A 23,720-nucleotide genomic window follows, 5' to 3' on the forward strand; every position below is an offset into this window, starting at 1 on the left:
CCCAGCAGATGAGCCAGAGTGGGAAAGGGCTCACTCCTAACCCGCTTCATCCAGGGGCTCCCTGGATGGCTTCACCCACAACAGCTCATTTCCTTGCTCATTCCTAGTGCCTTTTATTTTTTGTAAAAAAAAAAAAAAAAAAAAAAAAAAAAAAAAAAAAAGAGCAGGACTCCATTAAAGAGGAGACAGGATAAAGGGAACTGCTGTGTTCTGAGTACCAAGTGGTTTTATCAAAATCCTCCTCTTGGAAAGAATATGGAATAACAAAGCCAAGAGTAAGGATAACTCCCTCTCAAGCACACCAGTAACCTGTAATTAGGGATTCTGGAGGAGCCCTCCAATCCCCACTGTACAAAGCATCTACCGCAGCCCAGACCAAGCACATTAATACTCCGACTATTAGTAATACGGGAAGTTAGAGAGTTATATGGAAATTTAATGCACCACAAGGAGATAATCAAACCTGGAGCACAGGAAAATCCTATGTAGCTGACTGCCAGGATTAGGTTTTGTTGACAACCATTTCAAGGGGAAATTAAAATGAGTTTAGGAAAATACCACACTTCATTAAAACTTTGCCTGTATCTGTAATGAATTAAGTTCTAAACAAAACATGCTTCTTTGTTGTCTGTGCTTATCCAGATAGAATTTATAGATTGAAGCACATTCTGAGGAGGTTGTTTTTGTTTCCATGGTAAAGATAATTTTAACTGTGTATGATCAGAATTGCCTCCTCTGTTTGCTCATAACTTTTTCTACTCCTCCATTTTCCCTTTCTAAATATATAAACAAACTTTTTTTCCCCCTCCCCTCTTCCTGTTGCTTATGTAGGTAAAGGAGCAACAATCCCTCAAACATACCCAGCAGTGACACCTGTTCATTAACTGGTTTGGAAAAATAACAGCCCTGTTTGTATAGGTAAATATTTGAGCTGAAGCCAAGATTTGTAATGGCTAGAGGTTAAATTGTAGAAGCTGTTCATATAGGGTTGTGGATCCAGGGGCATGGGATGAAGATGCACAGGGAGCCAAGCTCGTTATGGCAGCAGTACCCAGAACAACTATTGCAGTGACGGATGCTGCCCACGTGGCTGCAGCCACCTTCAAGCAGCACCATAATCCCAAACCAGCACAAATGATTCTTCTCCCCCAAGAATACGCCTTGCCATTCTACCCAAGCAATTTGAGCAGAGCACAGCGGGGAAGATTCTCTCCATGAACTACTGAGCAGGAATATCCCTTATCTTGCACAGCCACTGCCTCCAGACAACCTGTGTCATGCCCTTTGCTTCCTGGGTGGGAGCCAGCCCTGCTTGAGCGATGAATCAGGAAGATCCATAAGGAAAATGAAATGGAGGTACCTTATTTGGTACCTTTCCCTTTCGTTAATCGCTGCTGTATCTGATCCCAGCCCTGCCGAACTGCAGGGAGGGTGACTCAGCTGCAGTGTACGTGCTCAGAGGAGCAGAGTCTCCCTCCTGGGGAAGGGTGAGGATCCCCTCACAAACCCCAGCGCTCCTCAGGCTGCTCGGTCACATACACCCTGCTGCAGGTCCTGCCCGTCCCACACGGGCTCCCTCTCTCATCCCGCGCCGCCAAGCAAATGGATGAGGACCAGGACACCGACAGCATCACGGGCCAGCGAGACAACGCGCTCACAGCAAAGCTCTGCAAGGAGACCCTGGGCTTTGCTCTCCTGTACGCTACCACTGCCCCATCCAATATTGCTGGCAGGAGAAACAGCTCTGAAACCAGAAACACTGTTCTCCCAGCCCTGCTGCAGAAAGGCCAGCATCGAGATGGGCAATGCACATCAAGAAAGGCACTTATTTCTTTGGGAATGGCACTTAAATCCGATAGTTTGGCTTGTCAGTTGTGAGTCAGTCCTCAAGAAAGCATGTGCCTTCAAGGTACGGTAGAGATGCTTCAGCATTGACATCTAATAAGTCAAACTATACATGGAAAACTTAACCATTGCTCTTCCTAAGTAGAGATTATGCTAGATGGAGGGGTTTGCATTACTGGTAACTAGAAAGAAGGAGCCAAAATAAAGTTAATAAGATTTCTTTTGAGATAACTGCTGGGTCCTTCTCCTCAAAATATCCATATATTTATACATAGATATAAAATTAATAAAGGCCCCATAGGTAGAAACTGAAGGAAAAAGTTGGTGAATACAAAACAAAAAGTGAACAGCAACAGAAATTGGAAGCATGTAAAGCAAAGACAGAACAGACAAGACTTTCCAAACTTCGCCCTTCAGCCCAGCTCCCAGAGACTGCGTACAGGGGAGTCATTAAGGAAAGTTAACTTTTCTCCTTTCTGTGCTCTGTAAAGAAGCATTTTGAAAATGTAACATAGGAGTTCTTTAAAGAAAAACCCAGAAAAGGCATTGAAATTTGGTTGGCACAATGCTCTCTACACAGGAACAACCTGCTTCTATGGTATTTGCCCCACAGTTTTTGAACACCGAGGAAATACTCAAAGTATTGGTGATACTGCGTGGGTTCCGCAAATTAACAGTTTGTGCCCTGGAAATACTGCACAGCTATACTGCTTTCTAGGCATAATGAGATCATTTTCATAAGGTGTCTACATACAATTACACTGCCATCAAAAAAAAAAAAAAAAATGGTGTCAAAAAAGAAAACTATGAAGACGGATGTCTGGAGACCTGCTGAAGCCTGTAAGGGTCTGCATTATAAAACCAGTATTTCCAGGTGTGTTGCAGAGGGTCCATTCGTGCTGCTGAGACCCCACTCACACCACAGGGACAAGGGGACACTTACAACAGTGACAGTGGCAGCAAGGCTTCTCCAATTGGGATGGGTCAGGGCTTAGAGGGATTTTTCACCAGCCACCACAGTCCCTACAAGGCTGGGGCACAAGCATCAAGCTGACACCTGTATAGGTCTATTGCCAGCATTTCATTTCCAGTCAACACAAAGCTTTGAAAGGGAAACTATTGCCAGGAATGTCTTTTTTTTTTTTTTTTTTTTCCCTCTTCGCCTCCTCTTTATCTCTCATTTTAGCCCGTTTCCCAGCTAGGTTTACTAAGGAACAAGAAAATCAAACGACTTGCATGGAGGTCACAGAGTGAGTCAGCAGCTCAGCCCAGTGACGGTCACATAATGCTTATTTGTAAAACTATAATTTTATAGTGCTGTACCACATAGCTTTAAAAATGAATGTATGGGAAAAATACACCCACATATGACAAACGTACTTCTACTCTCTCCGCTTTGGGTGGACGTTCTCTTAGTCACAGAGGAGCATCTGTGCAAAGCTTTTTTTGTTGCTGCTTTTTGCTTCTTTAGACGTTTCATCAAAATGGTCCCTGAGTCAGAAGAAGTGGGTTTTGCTATTAAAGTCTGTGTGGAGGCTGCATTCCAAAACTGTTGGAGGATTCAAAGATAAATATCCTTACTTTCAAAAAATAAAATAAATCTTTTTTTAAAAAAAAAACACACACAAAACAACGATGATCCAAATTGCATGCACTGTTCATGAAGACAGCAACTAATGATCCTGTCTGCTTGATAGTCATTTGGAAGTGAAAAATCAAATCCAGAGGAGTTTCATTAAAGCATAAGTTCCTTTAAAATTGCTCTCGACTGTATAACGTACATGCCCGCTGCATTAAAAAGGTATTGATTCCCGGTTCATGCTTCGTGCTCCTCCGGCTTCATGCTAAGAGCGCCCCGGTCGCGGTGGTAGTAAGAAACGCGTTGTCCTTCCTCACTCACTGGGGCTTTGCATCTCCAAGAGCTGCAAGTCTCAGTCCCACCACACGCTCAGGAGAGGGCCACGAGCCTCCAAAACTGGAGCTTTGAGCGACTGAGGCTGCACAGAGAGGCTGGGAAACGGGGACACGTTTTTGGGAGCAGCTCTGGCCCCAGCCACAGGTTGCCCTTCCAGTCCTGGCCCAGGGAAAAGCTGTCCTGGTGCTAAGTGCCCTGCACCTCGTTTCTGATGGACAACCAAGGCAGTTACCCTCATAGCCAAGAAAAGCCAGGAAGATGAATGAACAAAAGTGCTGAAGTATTAGATCATCAGTAGAACAATGAAAACCTCAAAAAGATTTTTTTTAAAAAATGGCAGTAACGTTGTTTGTAACTACAAGCTGAAAACCTGTTGGGGCCAGAATTTCTTTGGAACCGTGCTACTGAATGTGCCTATAGTTAGGAGATAAAAAAAGGAGGTGTTAAAGCTGCTAGGAGATGCGATCACCACAACCAGGGACTGGTTGCAGCCTGCAGGAACCTGAGCAGGGCCTGGGGAGCGCGGGCGTTTGGAGACATTGCTATGACAACACAGCAAACCACCCCGGAGAGAAGAGATGAGAAGAGACGAGAAGAGCAGGTATGTGCGGCCGTGCCAAGAGCATAGGCACGGAAACGTATATCCCCAGGGGGGCAAATGAAACAGGGGCTTGGAAAACAAAATGATGCCCTCGGCGTGATTCCTTCTTTATCCGTAGCATAATTTCTTCTCTATCCGTAGCACCTCTTCAGGAAAGGCGTACCCTTGGCGGAGGGAAGGAACTTTTCTCCAAGCACTTCTTTGCACAGTCCCTGTGCTTTGAGGAGGCAGCAGGAAGATCTATGTTCACAGGCTTAGGTTTTAGCTCGCCCAGGGCCGTTTTGAGCAAGTTGCCCCTAAGGAGGTCTCTGTGCTTGTCTCCCAACTAACACCTACTGAACTTGTGAACAAGTTTAAGTCTAGCTTCCTTACATTTCCCCTCCTTCCGAAACCCCAAGGCAACAGCCAGGGCTGTTCCATGCTTCCTCAACAAGATTCCCAGGAAAACAACTCCCCAAAACCATTTCCCACACGGTTCCTGGAGACCAACCCCGGGCCTTGTGCAGCTGGCACTGCTCACGTGGCTCCGAGCTCGGTCCAGCTGGTTCTACCCAACTTGCCAAGGCCTCTGCAGCCCCACTAACACATATCCCAATATTACCCGCTAATAAATATGCCCATTTCCATCATATCAACCCAACCTGAGCGAGAAGGAGCACTTACTTCAGCTCAGAGGCATCAAGTACCACGTTCCTTTGGAGACAGGACTCCTCCGTGCTGCCCCTCATCAGCACAAGGCTGGGGGTCACTCTGGATCAGCTCCCAAATCAGCTGGATTAATTTAAAAGCCCTTTGCAGCTCCATAAGCAAACACGCTGCACAGCCGGGGCGGCAGCGCAGCGTTTGTGCTGCCTCAGCAAGGGGGCATCAGTGCTTAGAGGAAACAAAGTCTTAAAAAAATCATTTCACACTCGTATTAACTTAAGAGCAAACAGCAAATAGGTGTCCCCCATAAACAGAAAACATGCAATCCCAGCAGAGTGCAAATTCCTGGAGCACGCGGTCCTCTTCCACAGCAGCGCGAAATGCGGCAGCACCTGGTGCCTGGGGGTTCAGCCGTTCAAATCAAAAGCATAATCTCCCCTGGTGCAATCCAGAGGTGTTTCTGTGATCCCAGGAAACACCCATTGCTCTTTTCTTTTCCCTCTTTTAATTTAAATCACATCAGGCCCCACCCAACCAAACAGCCCTTGTAAGGAGCCTTAAGAAGGGACCTAATTAGCACAATGAGATTGCAAGAGACAGCTAAGCAATTAGGCAAACAAGCAGCAAACTTTCCTCCTAGGACACCCCTTTGAAGGTACTGCTCATTTCCTGTGACAAACACTGTGTCTAAACGATGCAGGGTGTCTGAACGGATTTGGCGTGTAACATTTTGCTGAAAATCTCTATCTTCAGACGTCAGAGTTTTGAAATAGCATCTGGATCAGCAAATAAATAAAATAGAATAGAGCACCCAGGGCTCTGGTTTAGTGTGGCCTGGCCCTGAAATGGCCCCACGCTGAGGAGGGAAAGGGAAGGCTGCAGGATTGAGGGGAAAAGAAGCAAAATAGTTGGACAGCAACATGCAATTGAACCCTCAGCGTCTACTCACTGTCTGCTGGAACTTCCCCCTCCAAATTTTCTCATGAATTGCTCTCCCAACAAGTGTGAAAGGAAATGATTAATTTACCCCTCCCATCCAAGCCGATTGCCGAGCCTTCCATATCTGCCGGAGCCGAGTAGTGAATGAGCTTCCTGCGATTATCCCGGGCACGGCGCGGCTCCGGCCGCGACCCCGGCCTCGCAGCGGGGCGGCCGTGCTCGGGCAGGCGGCAAAACCCTCTGGATGTGCCGCACCGCGCGGCCCGCGCGGCCTCGGCCCCGGCGGGGAGTCCTCACCGGGTCTCCCCCGCTTCCCAGGTGGAAGTTACGGAGCGGTTCCGTCCACAGCGAGTTGCAGCCTCGGTGCGTGGGCCGGCGCCCTCGAGGAGAAGGGTTTCTGTGTTAAACTCTCACAGCTAAACCTGAAACCCAGCCATGTTTGTTTTAGGTTTTGTTACAAACCTGGAGCGCACGCCAAGTTTGCAGAAAACCCCCGGGCAGAGCTTCAAGCAAATCAAGACCCGTTTATGGTTTCGAGTGGAAACCGTACCCACCTCGCCGCTTTCACCAGGGTTTGCTCCGAAACCCGGCACGGTCGGGCAGCCTCACGCTTGACGTTTGCTTTGAGATGGAGGCCAAGCCGGGAGCCCAAACCCGCACATGTCCCCAGGACACGGCGACAGGGAAGGATCCGGGGTCGCAGATGCCCACGAGAGCCCATGGCCGCACAGCAGCAACAACAGACTGGGGTAAATCGAGGGATTTCCACACAAAACACCTTGTAACTCAAACGCTGGCCCGTAATTATTCATTCACGGGATTTCTTCCCCTTTACTGTTTTTGCTTGTCTGTTTTGCTTTTAATCTCTTTGCTCTTTGGCACGGTTGACTTTTTATCAGATGGTAGAGAAAAATTCTGCCGGTCTTGTATCACAGGCCTGAAGTTGCTGCAAAAATGTAGAGTGCTGTTGTGGCACTGATAGCAACACACCAATTTTAGCGAGAGATAAGGCCCGTGCCTTGCAATGTGCTTTTACTGCATTATCTTTGGGCTTTCTCCCCCTCTGCCCAGCACAGATGCTTGTGTGCATTTTAGGCCTGCTCTTTGCTTCGGAAATATTAAACAAAAATGTTTAATTGAAGAAAAAAAAGCAAAAGGATGGCAACTGTGCCTTGCTAGACAGGAGTGAGGATTCTGCAAAGGCAGAGGAAAGCTGGAGTATGTAGGAGAAACAGATTGGCAGGATCATCATTTAATGAGCCTGTGCCCGGCTTCTGAGATTATTTCACTCATGAAAAGCAACGTCCTGGCTGTCCCTTTCTCCAAGACCTGCTCAGCACCTCATCGATGCAGACCCCGTGGGTTTCTGTGTCCCCAAGCTGATCCTTGAGAAGCTGCAGACGGTCCCGCTGGGGCAGCGAGAGGCCCGAGCACCCTCCTTAGTGCCCTGCAGAGATGTGTGTGTGCGGGTGGCACCGGGCTCCCACGGCGGGGAACACCACGGGAAGCTGCCGTTTCTGTGCGACGGGCACGCTCTTAACAACAGAAACGTTCTTCTTTCGCACGTCCACAGCCCCCATCCCAATTCTGTGTATCTGAAGCAGCTTAAAGTGTGCAGCAACGTCTCATTTCACGACAAAAATGCCACTAGGAATGGTCCTTTGTATAGGATATCAAAGAGCCATCTCGAGACGCGGCTGCAGTGAGGCTGGCACAGAGGAGGTGAAGCATCCCAGCCACGATCCCGGCTAAAGCATCCTGGCTAAAGGATCCCGGCTAAGGCATCCCGGCCACGATCCCGGCCACGATCCCGGCCACGATCCCGGCCATGATCCTCCCCAGCCGGCAGGGAGGCACAGGGAAGCTGGCTTGCCAGCTGAAGGGGGTAATGGAAATAGCGAACAGTCCAGCGCGTTCTCTGCCGGCCTGTTGGGCTGCTATTCCTTTATTTAGCATTCCCAGCTTCACAAGGCTCCGTGAGCTTTTCAAGCACAAATCACCCGGGTGATCAATGACTTTCTCCATATTCACGTTTGCCCACGACGCCACCGTTCAACTTGCACGCACACCAAGATAAGCCCAAGCAGGCCAAATTCCTCCCAAATACAATCTCGACGAAGGGAAGGGTCTTCCAGCAAGTGTAATTCCTGCTTGTTCGTGCTAGACACGCGTCCCTTCTTCACAGCTTCCCACTTACATTTTAAGTATCCTCCTTGGAAGCTAAGTGCATTAGGCAGCCGTGCGGCCTGCAAAGACCGGAAAAAATTAGGAAGAGAGAAGTATTCCAGCTGATGCACAGCTGGATATGTTTTCTTGTCCTCGTTACTCGATGCCCCTTGGGATAGAAGGGAAGTGGGTGCTCCCGGCGCCGGGCCCCCGCGCGCTTATCAGGAGGGAGCACGCGGGAGCTGCCGGGCACCCGCTCATCCGCCTCCCTCCTCGCGCTCCTGCGGGAGCAATGGCTCGGCCGAAGCCCAGGGAGGCCAAAACAACTAAAACATCGAGGGAGGAAAAGGAGAAACCCAAAACATGCAATTTTGCAGCTTCCCAAACGAGGGAAACATGGCGAACGCTTCCAACTGCACCCAGAATATAGGGGGGGAGGACACTCGTATTGGCTTTGTTTCTCTCTCTCTGAAAGAAAGGGTTTGTTTGGAAAACGCCGCAGCGTTTTATTGCAAGGCCTCCTAAGCGCAACCTCTGATTTGCCATTTGGAAGTGGCATTTTGCACTTAGAGCCAAATCAAAAGCAAGTGTGGCAAGCAAGGGGGTAACTAACCCCAGAACAGCACAGTACATGCAAAACGTGATTCCGTCGACCCAAAATAACATGTTTGGCTTCTTCCCGTTTCCCCCCAAACAAGGGAAAGAAAAAGAAAAGTGGACCTTTGTCTTTGACCCAAAGCAGCTCTTTTTCTGTCTGTTTTTCAGCTCAGCCCCTGAGCTGAGGCAAACGTTATTTCCCCGGGATTTCTGGAGGAATCTGCTCTGCTTGCTGCTTCCCTGCTGAGGTAATGCATGGGGCACAAAAAAAACCAGCACTCTCTGCTGCTTTGGGGCAAACCCAAATGCCACGAGCCTCCTTTTTACTCAGTTTCCCCCTAAGAAGCTAATCTGTTATCCAGGCTGCATGACTCCCAAATTTCAGGAGCATGTAAAAAAACCAACACCTCCCCCTGTCAAAAAACCCTCAAAATGGGCAGTTTTATGCAGATGCACGAGGCGGGCGAGGATGCACGAGGCGCCCCAGCGGGTCAGCTCCCATCCCGGGGGATTTGCAGCACGGATGGGACGGGCAGCCCCATCCCCGTCCTCTGCACTGTGACGTTTTTCAGCAGAATCCTCCCGGGAGGCCTTTATTTATTCATTTATTTAACAAGACAGATTTAACGTTTGGGTGTCTTTCATGTCATAGTATAGGAGGAAGCCCCATAACCAGGAATCCAAGTTTAATTCTTCATCCAAGTTGCACGTTGGCACAAGTGCGAAGGAAAAGGCTCTCATTTAGGTAGCAAAAGAGATTTGTAAGTGAAAGAACTTGTTTGGATGTTGAAAAAAATGTGTTTAATCTGTAGAGAATTATTTTAAAACTTGGAAATGAGGATGTAGAGAAGATTTCCTTGGGTGGAAATGCACATGGGAGTACGTTCACTTGAGCCCCAAGAACCATTTGATGGAGCCGCTTCCATGCATGATTATAGAGATGCGCCAACTGTATCAGAAATAGCAGTGTCATTTATTACCTGGGTGATATTCCAACTCGTTACGCTCTTCGGTGATTAACTCCCTCCTGTGTTTGAAAAGCGGATACGAGAAGGTTCCATGTAAGGAGACGCGCGGGAGGAGCGCGGACGCGGTGCGGGGGCGGCTCTGCGTGCCGCCTATTGCCAAGCTGCTCCCACACGGGCACAGGAGCCCGGGAGAGCCCTGGCCGCGGTGCCAGCACCGGCACCGGGCCCTTTCCAGCAGCACCAGGCCCTTTCCAGCAGCGCCAGGCCCTTTCCAGCAGCACCAGGCCCTTTCCAGCACCGGCACCGGGCCCTTTCCAGCAGCACCAGGCCCTTTCCAGCACCGGCACCGGGTCCTTTCCAGCAGCGCCAGGCCCTTTCCAGCACCGGCACCAGGCCCTTTCCAGCAGCGCCGGGCCCTTTCCATCAGTGCCAGGCCCTTTCCAGCACCGGCACCAGGCCCTTTCCAGCAGCACCAGGCCCTTTCCAGCACCGGCACCGGGTCCTTTCCAGCAGCGCCAGGCCCTTTCCAGCAGCGCCGGGCCCTTTCCATCAGTGCCAGGCCCTTTCCAGCACCGGCACCAGGCCCTTTCCAGCAGCACCAGGCCCTTTCCAGCACCGGCACCAGGCCCTTTCCAGCAGCACCGGGCCCTTTCCAGCAGCGCCGGGCCCTTTCCAGCAGCACCAGGCCCTTTCCAGCACCGGCACCAGGCCCTTTCCAGCAGCACCGGGCCCTTTCCAGCACCGGCACCGGGCCCTTTCCAGCAGCACCAGGCCCTTTCCGGCAGCACCGGGCCCTTTCCAGCAGCACCAGGCCCTTTCCAGCACCGGCACCAGACCCTTTCCAGCAGCGCCGGGCCCTTTCCAGCACCGGCACCGGGCCCTTTCCAGCAGCACCAGGCCCTTTCCAGCACCGGCACCAGACCCTTTCCAGCAGCGCCGGGCCCTTTCCAGCACCGGCACCGGGCCCTTTCCAGCAGCACCAGGCCCTTTCCAGCACCGGCACCAGACCCTTTCCAGCAGCGCCGGGCCCTTTCCAGCACCGGCACCGGGCCCTTTCCAGCAGCACCAGGCCCTTTCCAGCAGTACCGGGCCCTTTCCAGCAGCACCAGGCCCTTTCCAGCACCGGCACCAGGCCCTTTCCAGCACCGGCACCGGGCCCTTTCCAGCACCGGCACCGGGCCCTTTCCAGCACCGGCACCGGGCCCTTTCCAGCAGCACCGGGCCCTTTCCAGCACCGGCACCGGGTCCTTTCCAGCAGCGCCGGGCCCTTTCCAGCAGCACCGGGCCCTTTCCATCGGCGCTGCTCCAAGCGTGCGTATCCGCGGAGGGAAGGGCGGATCGGCCTTGCTCCGCGGCGGAGAAAACTCCCCCCGCCGTGTCGCCCTGTGCGTTTTCGAGCAGGACACACGTCCGTCTGTCTCTGCAGAAGACAAAGACTTATCCTGGCTCACCCGAGGCGGGAGAGAGGCCAAAACCCGGCCCGCCGTCTCGCTGGCCTTTGATCAGACTATTTAGTTGCCTCCAGACTTTCAGGGGAGCTTTCACGTGTATTACTTTCTTAGAATCAGAAATGTCAAAGGGAAGATCTAAATCTCTTAGAGCTGAGCAGGAACTGCTTTTATAAGTAGCTTTTCATTGTCACACTTATCCACAGCACTTCATACGGTGATAAATTAACTAGTGGCAGCGTGACGATCGCTTTGGTACAAGGAGCAGCCCTAATATACTGGGAAAGGCATCCGGTCCATGCGGATAGTTAACTCTGTCGCCCAACGTGGCTTTTGGGCTCCATTGCCCAAGACACAGGAAGCAACGTATGAGATCTTGTAGGAGAAAGCAAAAAAGGGATGAGCTCAGACTGTGATAGGTCTGACAAAGACAAACCAGGTGACATCGAAGTCATCAGCCACCAAACTGCTTCTACATAAGCTCCCTATTTGAAGAAAAAAAAAGTGATAAAATGCTTAAGATGACAGATGACACTGCAGGGTTGGGGATGTCTGCAGAGGTCGGTGTCTGAGGATGATCTTGTTATCCCAGGAATGTAGGGCAGCCAAAAGCTTTCTGAAGCAAAGCCCATAGCTTTGCAGAGGTTCGGGCACACGTTTAACACCCGTGACCCCGAAAACGCGTGTGATCCGAGCGCGCACGTCCCTAACGGTGTCAGTGGGCCCTCTCCGGCGTGCACATCAGGGTGTAGCACTGAAGGTACGTGCTGGATTTTTAGAAGAAAACCTCTTTTCTGGATGGCGTGAGCGGGGCGAAGCGGGCAGCATTCCCGGGGCCCTGTGTGCTCCGTGCCGGCCGGCCCTCCAGCCGCGCCGTGGGAAGCTGCCCTCGAGCCCTTACCACGTGTTCACAGCACGTGCAGGAGAGGAGAATTCCCTCCCCGAACACAGCTCTCCGTATGTCCATTCAGGTGTCAGCGTGGAGGTTTTTAGACACACGGAGAAACGAAGAACAGAACCAAAGGGAAATGTCGACCTGCCACAGATGCAGGTGTCCTCCGGGATCACTGGGATGCAGCCCATAAATTGAGCCCTTCTGACTTAGTGAAGAGGCCTGCTTTCCAGAATGCCCTTCCCTTGCTGTTTTCCAGCACATTCTGAATAGTTCTCCTCTACCACAACAAACCTCATCTCCCCCCGCACTCCTCCCCGTCTGTAATTTCAGCAGGGAGGTATGAAGTGTAGAATGAGCACAAATCCCCGCAGCAGCCACCGCGGCACCCCCAGCCTCCCAGCCAGCTTTTACTGGCAGCTTTCGAGGCCAGGACACTCACCCAGTAATAACTGGCCCTGGTTTTTGCTCCTCTGTGGGTTAAAGGACTTTTGTGGGCGTTTGAAGGAGCAACATTGCAGGGCTTTTTGCTCCTTCCTGGAACTGGAAGTGTATGTTATGTTAACAACCGAGTTCGACGCAGAGCTATCCGTCTTCATTCTCTAGGAGACGGAGCTGGAAAACACAGTGGAGTTTATGTACAGTCCCAAAAGATGACTAATTACTTTTCTCTTCAGAAGTGGGCAGGGATGCATAATATATTCGTGATTACAAGGACATAAAAGGAGCAAGTGCTGGTTTTCCATGGGAATTCTCGGGAATGGCGAGGCAGGCGTCTCGGCGGATGGCTGGCTAAGCTATTGCTCGCTGCAGTTCATTAAGTTTTCCTCTGGCTTCCTCGTTATGTGACTTACCCCTTTCAGAGCCATCCTCCTTAACGGCAAATGAGTCATTTAGCTTTAACTCTCCTACTCCGAGTCTTCCCAGTGCGCTCCTAAGCCAGGCCATTCGCAGGCGCTAGACCTGCTGAGATGGAGTTTTTATAAGGACGTGGACACAAGGGACAATACCACTGTTGGTGCACTGCTACCCTTTGGAAAGAAAGGGTTTCTTCTGCCCATACCTGCGTGCTAGTTTCTGCCACGGCCGGCTTGGGCCAAGCTACTTAACTAGGACTTATTCAGCTTATTCAGCTACACAACACCCAACGCTAGGTGAGAACAACGGGGCAATCCCAGAGAACTGTTTTTGCCATGTGCCCCAGACAGCCCTTGTCACACGCTGGGACTCATCAAGGAGCCTTGTGCCCAAGGGTGTTGAAGGGACCATCTCTCAGGAGCTAATTATTAAGCTAAGCTTGGGGCAGCAACACAACTAGGTTGCTTCGTGCAGACTCCGACTCCTTAAAGGCTGTGGCCTCATTCAGCTACTTCCTAAGCAAGGGAGGAAAACGCGTGCACAGGCCTCGCGCTGTTCCCAGATCCATCCATTTCTAGGGTTACCCGAAGGAGCCTCTTCTCAGACCTCGAAGTGGCCACCAGGAGAGACCAGAGAGCCCGAAACACATCCTACCTGCAGGCGGGGAAGCTCGGGCTTTTCCAACGCCTGGTTATCTCAGATCCAGGGATTCCTGTGGTAGCTGCAGAGTCTGTGCACACTCACCTTGCGATCCGACGGGCCTGACACGCTCCGAGCCAGGAAAGCTCCAGGACCGGGGAGCCGATGGCAAAATGCAAAGGTTCCTCCTAAGCAGTTTCTCTGCCTAAGCATTCCTCAAAAAAAAGAGATAGGAAACGGGTTAAAAAAGCAGCCGTGCACCTGCTCCCTGGACCCGCTCGGGGCACTTCCAGCACCGCGTCCGCCGGCGCCGCCGTCTCGCTGCGGCGGGGCAGAGGCTGGAGGCTGCGCGCGGGCAGAGCCTTCCTCTCCGCGCGCCCCGCTCCGCCAAGGCCCCGCGCCGTGCGCTCCCGAGATTACGATTTGGGTTTCTTATCACCTCTCTATATCAAACGGAAGTTATGCACACAAAGGAAACACCAAACCAGCGTGTCAGGAGGGCTGTAAATCACTTTCTGTTGAGTAGGAAGGGACATCAGAGAGCGCAGGAGGGAAGCCAGGGTTTTGAGAAACCCCCATTTCCTTGCAAGCACTCAAGTTCAAGAAACACGCCTTTTGTTTCGGGTGAAGGTGGAAGGGAGCGCACGGTCACGTCAACGCAGCAACTACTGAAAGCAGATTTGTCCCGCACGATGCTCCTGGGACCGCTCCATCCCTCCTCCCCAGCAGGTGACAGAGATACTCGTGACAGTTCCCCAACCCACACACGGGCACCCCTGTCCTGCAGAGAACCGCTCTGCGTTTCCAAGCTCCACGACCTGCAGAAATGCGTCCACGCCGAGAGCTTTTGCGCTGGCTGCAAATGGTTCAGGTCATTTCTGTGGCCCTGAGGTCCTGAGCCATTCCAACGGGGAAAACCATGGGCGTTATCGCCGCTTCTAAGGCACGACTGCTGCTCTCATCAGGATCATGGCGGGCAGGGTGATTGCTGGAGTGATTCAGGATTCCAGTCCTTGCTCACAGTCACCAAGTGAGTCAGTGGAAAAGTCACTTAAACCAGCGCATTCAACACGGTACCAATATTCGTGTTTAGCTTCCCCAGTCAGTAGCATGGAAGGTTTCAGCTCAAGAATGGCTCATTTAGAGGCACGCGCACGCGAAGGTAACGCTGCGCTGGAGGCCCACGATAAATGCCCCGCTCCACTCAGCGCTTTCAGATTCCACCGCTTTTCGCCCAAGATGAGCTAAAGCTCTAACTGTGCTCGGCTGAGCCCACTTTCAGCCCCAGTGCAACCGGGCTCCCCCAAACAGTTCACACACACGTTTCCTCCCAACGAAACGCGGCTACTCGTGGCGTGCAAATCATTAGCATGCAGCAGCCGCTGCCTTGAAGCGCTGCCACCCCTGGCTAATTAATTCTAGGTGCTGTAATGCTCGCGTCGCCGGGAAAACACCAGTCCCTGCGTAGCAGGAACTCTGTATACAAACATCAGAATGCACAAGCAGAAATTGCACCTTGGAGAGCCTTTTCATTCAGAAAAGTCGCTCCTTTTCAAAGCGCTACTCGCAAGAACCCCTGCGCTAGCGTCAGGACTAGAAAAATGCCGCTCATATTGAGGAGCGCTGAAGGCATGGGCACAGGAATAACAGGGTTGCACAGGGACACAAATCATTGCAAGGATAAACATCTTAGCACCTTCCAAATTAACGTGGCAGCGAGAGCAGAGATCCAATGTGAGATCTTGCAAATCCAGCGGCTCGAGAAACTAGATCCAGCAAAAATTCCCAATCCCAGATGCTTTTGCACCTACCCATTGCAGCAAACACAGGGACAGGCACGAAGTGCACAAAGCGGCACTCGGATCACGCAGTCGGGTGCCAAAACGCCCGTAGCCCGGGTGCAGCGGTTCTGCAGGAGCTCGCTGCTCGGCACCGCTTTGCTCCCATCTACGCTTGCGTTGAACACTGAGATTTGGGGCATGAAAGACAAAAAATGAAGATTCAGGAGCCTGGCTACTCTCAGCGTCGTTCGCTGCGGGCAAAGGGGGACGGGTGGAGAAGCGTCGGATCGTTGCGGCTGGACTTCCACGAGGCAACAGCCCTGACGCTTATTGGGCCGTTCTGAACCGAACCAGTCTGGGCTGAGCCACGTCAAACCAGGCTGGGCCAAGCCGGACCAGGCTGAAGAACTGAACCAGCCAAGTTCAAGTAGGCCAGACCGAGCCAAGGGGAGTCAAATGGCTATGGGCCAAGCCGAAGCGGGCCGAGGACCTGAACCGGGCTGAGCTGAATGGGTTTCAAGAGCTGAACTGGTCTGGGTTGAGTCAAGCCAGACTGGGTCAAGCTGAGCCAGGCCGAAGAACTGAACCAGGCTGGACCGAGTTCAACTGATCCAGGCTGAGCCAAAGTGAGTCAAACCGGGCTGGGCCGAGCAGAGCCACGGCTGGCTGAGCAGACCTAGATCAGGTGCAGCAGGGACAAACCGAGATGGGTCGCGTGAGTCCAAACAGCCGAACCGGTCTGGGATGAGCCAAAGTGGTCTGGGCTGAGTTGAACCGGGCTGGGTCAAACAAGGCCATGGTGCCAGACTGTGTTGAGTGGAGCTGAACCGGACCGAGCAGAGCTGCTGTGGGCCGCAGAGCTGAACTGGGCCGAGCGAAGCGAGATCAGATGGAACCGGGGCAAATCGGCTCGGGCCAAACGGGTCCGAAGAGCCGAACCGGTCTGGAAGGAGCCAAACCGGTCTGGGCTGCGTCCAACCGCTCCGGGCCGAGCCAAGCCGAACGGCGCCGCAGAACCGAGCCGGGCCGCGCAGCCGGAGCGGGCCGGGCCGCAGCGGCGGGCGGCGCCGGGTGGGCCGGGCCGGGCCGCGGGGGAGGCGCCAGCGGCGGGCGCGTCCCCTCCTCGCTCGCCGCCGCCGCCGGGGCTCGCAGCCTGCCCGGCTCCCGGCGCTGCCCGCCCGCCCGCAGCCGGGGCCGCCGCCCGGCCATGGCGTGAGCGCGGCCATGGGGCTGCCCCGGGCCCGCGCGCCGCCCGCCGCCTCCTCCTCCTCCTCCTCCTGCGCGGCCCGGCGACGAGCGAGGCCGTAGCTCCCGCGGCGCCGCCGGGCCCGGCGCGGCCGCGGCCTCCGCCGCCATGTGAAGCGCCGCGGGATGCGGAGGCGCGGCCCGGCCGCCCGCGGCCCGCCATGAGCCTCGACGGCGACAAGATGAGCGAGGACGCGCACCCGGACGAGTGAGCGGGCGCGGGGGCGCGCGCGGGGGCCCGGGCCGCCGGGGTTGGGGGGGGGGCCGCAGCCCGCGCGGCCGCCATTTCCGCGCGCTCCCCCCCTCATTTGCATACCGCGTTTTCATTCATAAATAATAATAATAATAACGACGACCCCGCAGGGATTAAGAGCCCCGCGGGGCCGCCGCGCCCGGGGGCGGCCGCTCCCCGCGCCGCCCGCCCAGGGACCCCCCCGCTCTGCGCCGCGGGGCGCCCCGGGCGGCTGCGGGGCCTCCCCGCGGTCCCCGCGCGGCGCCGGGGACGGGACGGGGCGCGGGGACCGGCGGGCGGGGGGAGGCGGCCGCGCGGGCCCCGCCGCCGTTTTGTGAATAGGAGGGAGGGCGCCGCGCGGTCACGTGACGCCGCATTCATAAATCCGGTCCGCGGCGGCGCCCCGTTCGCCGCCCCCCCCGCCCGGGCCCCGCGCGCGGCCCCGCGGCCCGTGCGCGCCCCCGCGCGCGCCCATGGGTGCAGGGCGAGCCCTAGGGGTGCCTTGAATCCTATGGGAGCTGGGCAACCTATGGGGCAACCTATGGGTGCAGCGTGAGTCCTATGGGTGCAGGGTGACCTATGGGTGCAGAGCGAGTCCTATGGGTGCAGGGCAACCTATGGGGCGACCTGTGGGTGCAGGGCGACCTATAGGTGCAGTGCAAGTCTTATGGGTGCAGTGTGAGTCCTATGGGCGCCGTGAGTCCTGTGGGTGCAGGGCGACCTATAGGTGCAGTGCAAGTCCTATAGGTGCAGTGCAACCTATGAGCATGCGTGACCCACGGGTGCAGGGAGAGCCCTATGGGTGCAGGGTGACCTATGGTGCCCTGCAATCTATGGGCACTGCGAGTGAGGTCTGTGGGTGCTGTGCAGTCTATGGGTGCTGTGCAGTCTATGGGCGCCGCGCAGCCTGGGTGCTCTGTGTCCTGCGGCCCGTCCTGGGTGCACCCAGCGGCGCGCGGTTCTTCCCGCGTGGATAACCCCTCGCGGCGCTTTTCCCCCACAAGGATGTTAAAGAAGGGCGTTATTCCAGGTTGACAGGAATAGCTCCAAAAGCGGCAGTCACCAAAACGTCCTTCCTGGCCATCTCCTGGATTTGACAGTCGGAAAAGTGACTCACTGCACAGCAGACCGCTGTAATGCCAAGTGCCGTAGGCTGCACCGTGCTTTACAATGACTTCTGCCAGGGCTCCTCAAGCATCCCCAAAATTGTGCAACTTCAGCTCCGTTTTCGAGGCTTCCCTGGTGGCGAGCGCCGTGCTGCGCGTTGATAACGTCACGCTAATTGTCACACGTTGTGCATGGAAACGTCAGCGGAAGGGAAATGGCTTCTGACTACAGCACATGCTTTAAGAGGAATTGTATTTTTGGCACTTCTTAATGAGGAGACTATAAATATATGTTTATATGTAGCTTCTGAAATTGTGGCTAGTTTGAAGTCAGTGCAGTTCTTCCAGGAAAAAACAGAAAAACTCAGTTTCTCTCACAGATTGCCCAGTTGGCTGGGAACCACGGCAAGCTGGGTTCCAACGCAAACGTGTGGATTGGTTTCCTCTCGGAGCGGGGCTCCCGCGGCGCCGGGCCCGTGGGAGGCCGCGGGTTTTGGCCGCCGCAGGGGCTGGTGCTCGGGGTGGGCAGAGCCGGGTGCCCTGCGCTCCGCAGCCCGGGGCTCCCTCCGCGCGCGCTCCGCTTCCCGGCTCATCCCAGTGTCGCCGCGGCCGGCGACTCATCCCGTGGTTTTCCACTTTGGCGGTGGGCGAAGCGGGGTTTTTATGAGTCTATACGTGCTAAAAGCAATAAGGATGGGCTTTCCCAGTAAGTTTTCTGGAGCTGTCAGAGCAGCGGTGCTATTTGCCCTACATATCTGGCTTTAATTTGCAGAGCTCGTCCCGCTTCCCCGCGTGCACGGGGAGCAAATGTTAGCAGCCGTGTCGCAAAAAAAGGGCCGCTGTCAGGGTGCACTTTAAAATACCCCTCTTGGAGTAAATTAAAGGTGTGTGGGGGATTCTTTCTCGTTTTGGTGCATTTTCACTCTTCGGCAGCGCTGCAACATTCGGAATGTGTAAAACCCAGCAGGAAAAATGGGCATTCCTGGGATCCTTACGGGCTGCAGCATCTCGGATCAATACTTGGAGGTCGACTCGTCATTGCCGAGCGAGCGCCGCTTCCTGCTGCTCTGCTCCCGGGAATGCTGGCGCGGGGGCACGTTGATCCGCGCGGGAGCCGGCGCTGGAGCGCCCGCCGGAGCAGCCGGACGCGTCGGGCGATCCCGCGGGCTCCCAAGAAAGCCACAGGAAGTAATTAGCTGGAAAAGGTCAGCGGACGAGGAAGTGCGGGAGCTCGGCCGCTCGGCACCGCGGAGCCGGCCGCCCGCGCCGGCTGCTCCCGCCGCTTTTCCACGCGTTTGCCTGCGCCCGGCTGCGGGGCCGCGCGCGCCCGGCCAGCGCCGCGGCGTCCCGGGAGCCGCGCGCAGCGGGATGGATGCGGCGCCGCGCCGGCTGCCGTGCCGCCCTGCAGAGCGCCGCGGCGCCCGCGCTCCGCGGGCTGCATTTTTCCCATTCCAGGCCTAGGGAATTGGACTTGACTCCTGCTCATTTGTCCTCTTGCCGGTCCCCAAATCCCACTTCCTTCCCGTGCTGGAAAGGGACCAGCGGGCACTTGCTCTGCCCATGCAGCGGCCTTGCAGCCTGCGCTTTGCGCTGGAAAAAGAAATTGTTTCTCCCAGCACTCGTTTTCCAGCCAGCTTTGCCCCATGCTGCTGGTTTTTCTTTAGCTGTAATAAGCGGCTCATTGAGCTAAATTTCTTTCGGCCGGGGGAGGACATGGGACATACTGTGTGTCAGGACATTATTGCGCACAAATAGGACAGGAAGTGAAGGATTGCCAAAATATAACTGTTTATTTCTTGGCCCGAAAACACGGCTGTTTAAAATATTACATGTAAGTAGCTGCTTTCTTCGGTTGCTTGGAGAGCTTGCCGCTCGTGCGGGAACGGCTCTATGGGATGACAAAAATAAAGCGACAAAAATAAAAATCTGCCCGTTTCCTCCTGCCGTGTTGGAAGGAGCCGCAGGGAGCGGAGCCGAGACGGCGCTTGGGGAGCGCTCGGGCTCCTCGGAGAGGGCCTTGGGGAAGGGGAGCGCACGGGAGTCCCGTCGCGCGGCGAGACGCCTTCCCGGCGCGGGCTCGGGGCCCGGTTCAACCACCACGTAGTTTCCTCGGGGCCCCCAGGGCGCAGCGAGATAATGACGGTTATTCCGCCTCCGGACCGGGTTGGAAAATGGAGGCGTTGAAGCTCCGTGGGGCCGCGGAGCAGCCCTGGGCCGCTGCGGGGAGCAGGGGTCCTGATCCTGCCGGGACTCGTGGCCGGCCCGGCCGCGCTCTGCGCTTCGGAGCCTGTTCGGTGCAAGGCACCGGGGTTTCGGCTGCTTCCTTATAAATACGGATACGCAGGACAGGAGTCTGGTGGCGAAGCTGAAGCGCAGCTCTGGATGCGGCGTTTGGGCTTGGGAGCTGGTGGGCTGGAAAGGGATGGAGAAGGGAACAGGCCGGTCGGCCGGAGAGGGCAGCACCGTTTCACTGTGCGCCTGCACGTAGATTGGTCTTCGCTCTGGTCTCGGACCGGCTTTTTGGAGCAGGTTTGGGGCCGGGGAGCGGTGTGTGGGCCCGGGTCACCTTCTGAAGGCAGCGGGCTGTGCCCAGGCCGTGCAGCACCTTCGGCCTGGGCCCGTGCGGTGCCGGGGCCGCCTCCTCGCTGCCGCAGGGGCGCCCTGGGGTGTTCCCGCTCCTCCTCTCCGTTCCGCTTCTCGTTTCGCGCTCTCGTTTCCTTTCCCCGCCGTTCCTCTGCCCCTCGCCTGCTGCCTTTTCCAGGACTCGGTTCCTCCAAGCGCCGCTCCGGGCTGCCCGTGGCATTCGGCCCCCAGCCCTCCTTTTCCCGAGGCCGAAGCAAACCCTCTTCCTCCCCTCGCTGTCTGCAGCCGAAGGGAAGGTCCTCGCTCCCGACACGGCCCTGCAAACCCCATCCCGGCAGCGGCGAAAGGAAACGCTGGCTGCTTCGTGCAACGCAAGTCTTCCCCTTGGAAGTAAATGGTGTTTTATCCAAAACAGCTATTGCAGAGCACGCTTTAGAGCTTGTGAAGAAGCTCATGCCAATAGCCAGCAGGTTCTACCTGTTGCATTAGGTCTAAGTGGGATTAAACCCAGATTGCTTTTTTTCCTTACTCTGGTTTGCTTGTTCTTTGGCTCTTTGAATAACCCTCTTCTTTGACTCTCCTTCCTTGCCACTTGCCCTTCAAGAGTTGTGTTTTACCTCTGGGAACGCTGAGATTTTAACTCGCATTAGGTGCACGAGCCATCCCGGTAGTCCCGTAGCTCTTTCTTATGGGGTGGGGGGTCGTGGGGCCGCTCCGTGCTCGGGTGACGCGGGCGCCCCCGGAGCTCCCCTCCGAGCCGCAGCCGCCCCGCGCTGCCGCCTTTCGCTCAGAGCCTCCCGGCCGTTTGTGCGCTCCTTTATTTATTACCACACCCCGTGTTTATTTATTAGCACCTTATCGATTTGTGGGAAGCAGTTTCGGTGGAAGGTGTGAGGCGGAAGGCAGCTTGCCCGAACCGCCTTCGTGCCTACGCTCGTGCAGTTTTCGGGCTGCTTTTCTCCTCTCCCGTTCTCCAGTGGCTCTGCCACCGAGCAGCATCGGCGGAGCCGTCCCCACCGCGAGCGCTCGGGCCCCCAGAAACAAACCCCTTGCACCCAGCACCGTGCTGCCGCGCGCGCTCGTGTTGGCGAGACCGGGACCGGGCTTCGCCCGAGCTCGTTGCGTTGGCTGCCGTGAACGTGTCTCGACAGCGCCTGCTCCCCGAGCCCTTGCAGACGTGGCTGCGCGTGCGGTTTGGCGAGCAGAAAGCCGTGCCCCCGAGCGGGCCCGACGTTCCTGAGGCTTCGCGTTGCGGCGCAGAGGGCTGCGCGTGGAGGCGGCGCGTGGGCGAGCGCGCGGGTGCTGCGGGAGGCTGGCGCGGGGCTGCCCTTCGGGAGAGCATCCTCTGCCGGGAGGGAAGAGACGAGGAGCGACGGCCGCGCGTGCCGCAGAGCTGCGAGCGGAAGCTGCGGGGAGACAGCGCGGAGCTGACGAGTAAACGCGGCCGCCGCCGCAGGGCTGCTGTGCCTGGAGCCGCGCGTTGTTTACAAACAGTCTGATTCTTAAAAAGATCGCGTGGACGGCGGAGAGCACCAAGCGATCCGACCCGGAGCGCTCCACGAGCCTTCCTCGGCTCCCTGCTGCATTTGGGGCGTCCTTGCCCCACGGCCCGCTCCGTTCGGTGCCTGGATCTCCGCTGGCTGCGTCTCCCCAGGGGCTGCTCCGGCGCGTGGCCGGGGCGCTGGGGGCACCTCGGGCTGCGGGATGCGAGACAGGACCCTTGTTCCTCTGCGCGCCCTGCTGGGTATCTGCAGGTGGTGGCTCTGAGGACACACGAGCTGCTGAGTTGCACAGAGTCTTCAGAAGCAGCAATTCTGGCATTTCTTACATGAGTGCCGTGCTTTCAAGCGGGCAGGAAAGACTCAGTAGTGAACTGGAGAAAAAACTTCATGCAGGACCTATTTGCTGTATGTAAAAAGAAAAGGAAAAGGATAAAGTGTGATTAACACAGGTGCTCAAAAGCTTGTGTGATTATTTCTTTTTCCTTGGGACCAAAGGTGTTTTAAAGGTGCAATTACAAAATGAGAAGGCAGCGTGTGTTCTGCGGGCAAGGACAGCTCGCAGGTTTGTCCAGTAAAAACACCTAATACTTTGGATTTTATACACCTCGGTTGCTTGCATCTCGGTCCTGCTGAAGCGTGGGGCTTGCAGGGAAGCATCCACGGCCTGCGGGTTTGCAAGGCTCCGAGTGTCGACCTTGCAGCCCTGCTGGAGGGGAGCTGGGTGCGTGCGCCGAGAGGGCAGGCGCGCAGAGGCAATCAGGAAGTTCTAGAAATACCCTGTATAAACACAGCATCCTACAGGAAGAATGTTAAAGCCCAAATAAACCATTTTCCTCTCTGTATATGTATACATAAACTGTTACCGGTTTGAAAGATCTTATCCGATTCGAGATGTGCCTTTTTACAGTAGTTCCGAAAACAAATCGTACAATAAATATCAACAGTTTTCTCGGAGCTGTTCATCAAGGCTGTCAGTGCTCTTACCAATGCTTAAATGATCTGCATCTCCCTCACCCTGAACCAGAAGTCATAAAACCTGCGGAGTCAGCGAGCTTGTTCTACTGGCTAAGTTACCATTTTTGGTTAAAAGGCCTTTACTACGCCTGCCACGGAGCGAGCGAGCAGAGGCGAGGCGAAGAAGAGAGGGTAATGTTGTGTGCTGGACTCCATGCATGCTACCCAAAACCCCGTTGCTGTGCAGAAATAATGCACAAGCAGGGGATAGAGGAGAGCTGGGAGGCCCCCTTGGCTGCCCCCAAAGCGTGTGCTGGTCCTGGGATCGCCGTGGCCGTCACGCACAAGGCCAGCCTGGATGATGCAGAAACACCCGTGCCGGTAGCAAGACAAACCTCGCACGAGCGATGGGGTTCCTGCGTGTCCCGAGCACGTTGCCTATCTTCTCCTCAGGAAACCAAAGCACAAAAAGCCCCAGTTGAGGTATTTGGTCTGGTGCTTTGGCTTCCACACAACCCTTTTGCTAGGAGGAGTGCTGGGATGCAGCTCCCCGTAGTGCCTCCGCGTTGGCCTGCGGCCGTGTTTGTGTGCCCGGGACGGAAGAAGCTCTAGGTGTTGATAGGACAGGCCAACAGTCATTTTACACTTCCACAAATATTCCTAATAGCGCTGTTGCTGGGGGAGGGTGCCGGTCTGTGCGTTATTTTGGGTTTCTCCTGCCTCTCCTCCTTGCTGCTGCTGCGTCTCGGAGGAAGGGCTGGCCACCTTCATCAGGCTGTTGGCGGGATGGCTTCCCCAGCCTTC

The 23,720-nt window shown here is 55.3% G+C and overlaps 1 protein-coding gene across 1 annotated transcript in view; it reads left to right on the forward strand.

The window, feature by feature from the left end:
• Nucleotides 1–16,539: 16,539 nt before the first annotated feature.
• Nucleotides 16,540–23,720, forward strand: part of SPRED2 (sprouty related EVH1 domain containing 2) — a 44,477-nt gene continuing 37,296 nt past the window's right edge. The window contains exon 1 of the mRNA XM_088521274.1: nt 16,540–16,747. Coding sequence (XP_088377400.1) covers nt 16,701–16,747 — 47 coding nt within the window. The 5' untranslated portion in view covers nt 16,540–16,700. The remainder of the gene's footprint in view (nt 16,748–23,720) is intronic.

The sequence above is a fragment of the Tinamus guttatus genome, unplaced genomic scaffold (genome assembly GCF_059628265.1).
Source record: "Tinamus guttatus ecotype Peru unplaced genomic scaffold, ASM5962826v1 Tinamus_guttatus_pri_ptg000116l, whole genome shotgun sequence".
Lineage (NCBI taxonomy): Eukaryota > Metazoa > Chordata > Aves > Tinamiformes > Tinamidae > Tinamus > Tinamus guttatus.